Source organism: Lagenorhynchus albirostris, chromosome 1 (assembly GCF_949774975.1).
Source record: "Lagenorhynchus albirostris chromosome 1, mLagAlb1.1, whole genome shotgun sequence".
Lineage (NCBI taxonomy): Eukaryota > Metazoa > Chordata > Mammalia > Artiodactyla > Delphinidae > Lagenorhynchus > Lagenorhynchus albirostris.
In genome coordinates this window covers 71792214-71795936 of record NC_083095.1, presented here as the reverse complement: position 1 = coordinate 71795936, position 3723 = coordinate 71792214, and the positions used below count along the sequence as shown (strand labels likewise).

General features: G+C 41.1%; 1 protein-coding gene across 1 annotated transcript; it reads left to right on the top strand.

The window, feature by feature from the left end:
- The first annotated feature begins 2871 nt into the window (after positions 1 to 2871).
- On the top strand, positions 2872 to 3491 carry LOC132530643 (non-histone chromosomal protein HMG-14). The gene has a single exon (XM_060167917.1). It carries the CDS (start codon positions 3027 to 3029, stop codon positions 3330 to 3332), a length of 306 nt encoding a protein of 101 aa, XP_060023900.1. The 5' UTR covers positions 2872 to 3026; the 3' UTR covers positions 3333 to 3491.
- Positions 3492 to 3723: the final 232 nt, after the last annotated feature.

The following is a 3723-nucleotide window of genomic DNA, read 5'->3' as shown; positions in this document are numbered from 1 at the left end:
ATGTAGCAGTTCACAACCGCACAATTTTCTTTGTGCCACAGCACAATCGAAAGATAGAGATAAGTGGAGAATTAAGTAAGTAAAGAAAGAGATTTTGGGTGGCAATGGGACAGAGGGAGGAAGGTAGTGACCCTGATACTCTCTCATAATGAATAAAGATTTAGAATCATATTCTTGGATAAATATCTTCCATAGATAAATTATAACCACATGGATAAACATCTTCTTAGAGTATTTACTATTGTAGAGAAACAAGTCTAGGTATAAGCATCCAGATAAGTATGGGTTCTGAAAATGCGTAGAAGTTAGGCTAAGAAGATCAACCAGCAAATACTAACTCCCCCAAAGACTTAAATCCTTACCTTTGAATTTGTTCAGGTCTAAAAGAAATAAGAATAAGCATATATATATATATTTGTTATGTATGCTTATTCTTATTTATATTGTTGTGTACATGCACAGATACAAATATTAACTTATTTTACCATCTGTGAGATAACATCTACCTCCTCAAATTCAAGATACTTTGGTTGCGGCTACCGAGAGATTTTTAACAAAATAAGAAATTTTCCACTAAATTTTTAAACCTAGCAGGTGTAGGCAGAGTTGAAACAACTGCAACAGTCTATGAAAAGGAAGAGGAGTTTGATGCAGTGAAAAACCTGATCCTTCCATATCATAAGATGTCACAAATACTGCAGGATTCTGAACAGGATATGGAGGGCAAGCAAGCAGAAATTTCAAGTTATCACGTGGTTAAAGAAAAGAGTCTTGTGGGTCTGTGATGTTTTAGATCTGGAGAAACCACCAAGGGAGATTGGAGAAGGCGGCAGCAAAGCAACATAAAATTAGTTACCCAAGGATTTAAATCAGTTACCCAAGGATTTAAATCAGACACAGGCACACATTTCTGTTTCAAAAAGTGGAACATAAACCGTAGCAGAGAGAAACAAAGTTCATCCTAGATCACAAAGTCAGAAGATCCTCAGGGAGAGTGTCTGCTGTGAATTGGTTTGATATAATTTCAAATCCACTTATTACGACTTAAATGAAGTTGTTTTAATCCACTTACTTATGACAAAGACAGAAAACAAAGAAGTTATTTTTAGAAGTAGAGTTGTTTTGGTATAAGAGTGAAGTAGGCTGTGTCAGGATGTCATCATCTCAGCTGTTGTCTTTGATAAGCACTCAAGGCTCAGCTACTGGGGGGCTTATCAATAAAAACAGATGTAGAAGCAAATATGGTGAGAGGGCATTTAGACTGTATAAACACTCAGAGTTGGTAAGGGCCATCTGAGAGTCTGGGACTAGGCAAAGCTACCCTTTGCTGGCCTAGCTCTCCGAAGACCTTGGGGCACAGCTCCTGCTGTGATAATGGCAACTCCTTTATAGGCAGTGGGACAAATCCTGCAGCAACCTGAGGAGATCAGACTGCCTGTCAAGACCAGTGTTACCCTAGTTCCCTGGTCTCGTGCTCTAGCAACCAGGGACTTTTATTGTGCTGGCAGTAGGACGTCAGCTCTTGGTTGGCAAGGCCCGGTCTCTCCTGAGAAACTGAAACTTGTAGAAAAGGTACACCTCAACTACACCTAGACTTCATTCCTTTCACATCCCCTTGACTAGAACGATAATGTAAATTAATGTATCACTTTTTTGGACTATGTTATTTCTTTAGTTTTATTAAGAGACATTATCCCGTATGCTTTTGGCCTGTGAAATCTCAGCAGTGAACCCATGTTAGATAAACTATTGGCAAAGACAATCACAGTCTCTGAGCAAAATTTGTCACCACCCTCCAAAAAACAAAACACTATCCTTAGTATCCAACAACTGCAATCACTTCAAAAACCGAAGATATTTTCTATTCGTTCTTGCCTATACATCACCAAATTCTGGAACTTTTCTTGTGCCTATGACAAAGTTAAGGGGCACCAACATAAGCATTTGCCTGTATGTAAGGGGCCTTTGGGATTGGTGAGGCAAAATTTGCCAGGAAGCCTGAGAAAGAGACCTTCCCCTATGGACCTGTCTCATGGTGGCAGCAGTTGAAATGGTAACCCAAAGATTCATATCAAACCATGAAGTTCAGGGGTCCAAAGTCAGAGGCTTTAACTTTGCTAATTCACCACACCCTTTGGCACTAAAACTGTGAAAACACTTTACAATTAAAAGCATCGCTTTGTCATCACAGGTCCATCAGTATACATAGGCTGATAGATTTATGTATCAAATTTTTTGCAAATCTGAAATATACACTATATGGTCCCTCAGTAAGTACATATTAGTTAACGGAATGATGCTGAAGTCCTGCATGCTATTTTATTTGAACTCTTTCCCCTTTGGAAGATCTCCAGTAATCAATCTAGTGACATCTAGACTCACTTCTGCATAGGACCGATGTGCTGGCCCAGCTTATTCTATGTTATATCTTGATAATGTGGGAGACTATTGTATTTCAGAACCTAAAGCATTTTAAGGAAAATTTCTTGGAGTTGGGCCATCTGAACCGAAGAGCAAACATTAATACTCAATTGTTTTAAATTCTTAATTAACCTCACATTCCAAAAAACTTCTGATACTTTCACCCAAAATGAAGTGTTAATGAAGAAGATAGGAAATAGCAGGCCAAGGATCCATTATCTCTGTCAAGATTTTCAACCAGGTCTGGAACTGATTCCTTGTTTTATTTCTATTGAGCCCTTTTATTTCTTGAGACCTGAGCTCTGGGGAGCCCACTCCCTATGCCATTTTCTTAGAAATACGCCTATATTCTGAAAGGAAACCTTCTGGGAAGAGAGCTAAAAAAAAAATAAGAGAGAAAGTAGGAATCAGAAAGTAAGAAAAGGGGGGGGAGGAGGGGGCGGGCTCCCAATCCGGTTCCATCCGGTTCTCCCACCGCCCCCGCCGCGGGTCCCAGCAGCTCGGGCGGCGGGAGGAGCGGCAGCGGCCAGGCAGCCCAGGTTCGCGAAGGCTCTCGGCGCGCCGCGGCCCGCAGGCACCCGGCACGCGCCCGCCCTGCCGCGACGATGCCCAAGAGGAAGGTCAGCTCCGCCGAGGGGGCGGCGAAGGAGGAGCCCAAGAGGAGATCGGCGAGGTTGTCAGCTAAACCGGTTCCTGCAAAAGTGGAAACGAAGCCAAAAAAGGCGGCAGGAAAGGATAAATCTTCCGACAAAAAAGTGCAAACAAAAGGGAAAAGGGGAGCAAAGGGAAAGCAGGCTGAAGTGGCTAACCAAGAGACTAAAGAAGACTTACCTGCAGAAAATGGAGAAACTAAAAATGAGGAGAGCCCAGCTTCTGATGAAGCAGGAGAGAAAGAAGCCAAGTCTGATTAATATCACACACCTGGTCCTATCAGTGGTCCCTGTTTCCCTTCTTGTACAATCCAGAGGAATATTTTTATCAACTATTTTGTAAATGCAAGTTTTTTAGTAGCTCTAGAAACATTTTTAAAAAGGAAGGAATCCCACCTCATCCCATTTTTTAAGTGTAAATGCTTTTTTTTAAGAGGTGAAATCATTTGCTGGTTGTTTATTTTTTGGTACAACCAGAAAATAGTGGGATATTGAATATGGGAGGCTTTGATTGTCTTGGGTGTCAGCTTAACATTCCACAGATGGAGGGTAGCTTTTATATCCTATAATACAAAGCATACTACATGGCAGTTTGGAGTCAGTTGCGAATTTAATGTCTTAAACACTTTAAATTACTTCTCTTCCCACGTTG

What these genes read in the sequence shown, in the direction of transcription:
- LOC132530643 (XM_060167917.1), top strand. Translation starts at nt 3,027, where the DNA reads ATGCCCAAGAGGAAGGTCAGCTCCGCCGAGGGGGCGGCGAAGGAGGAG.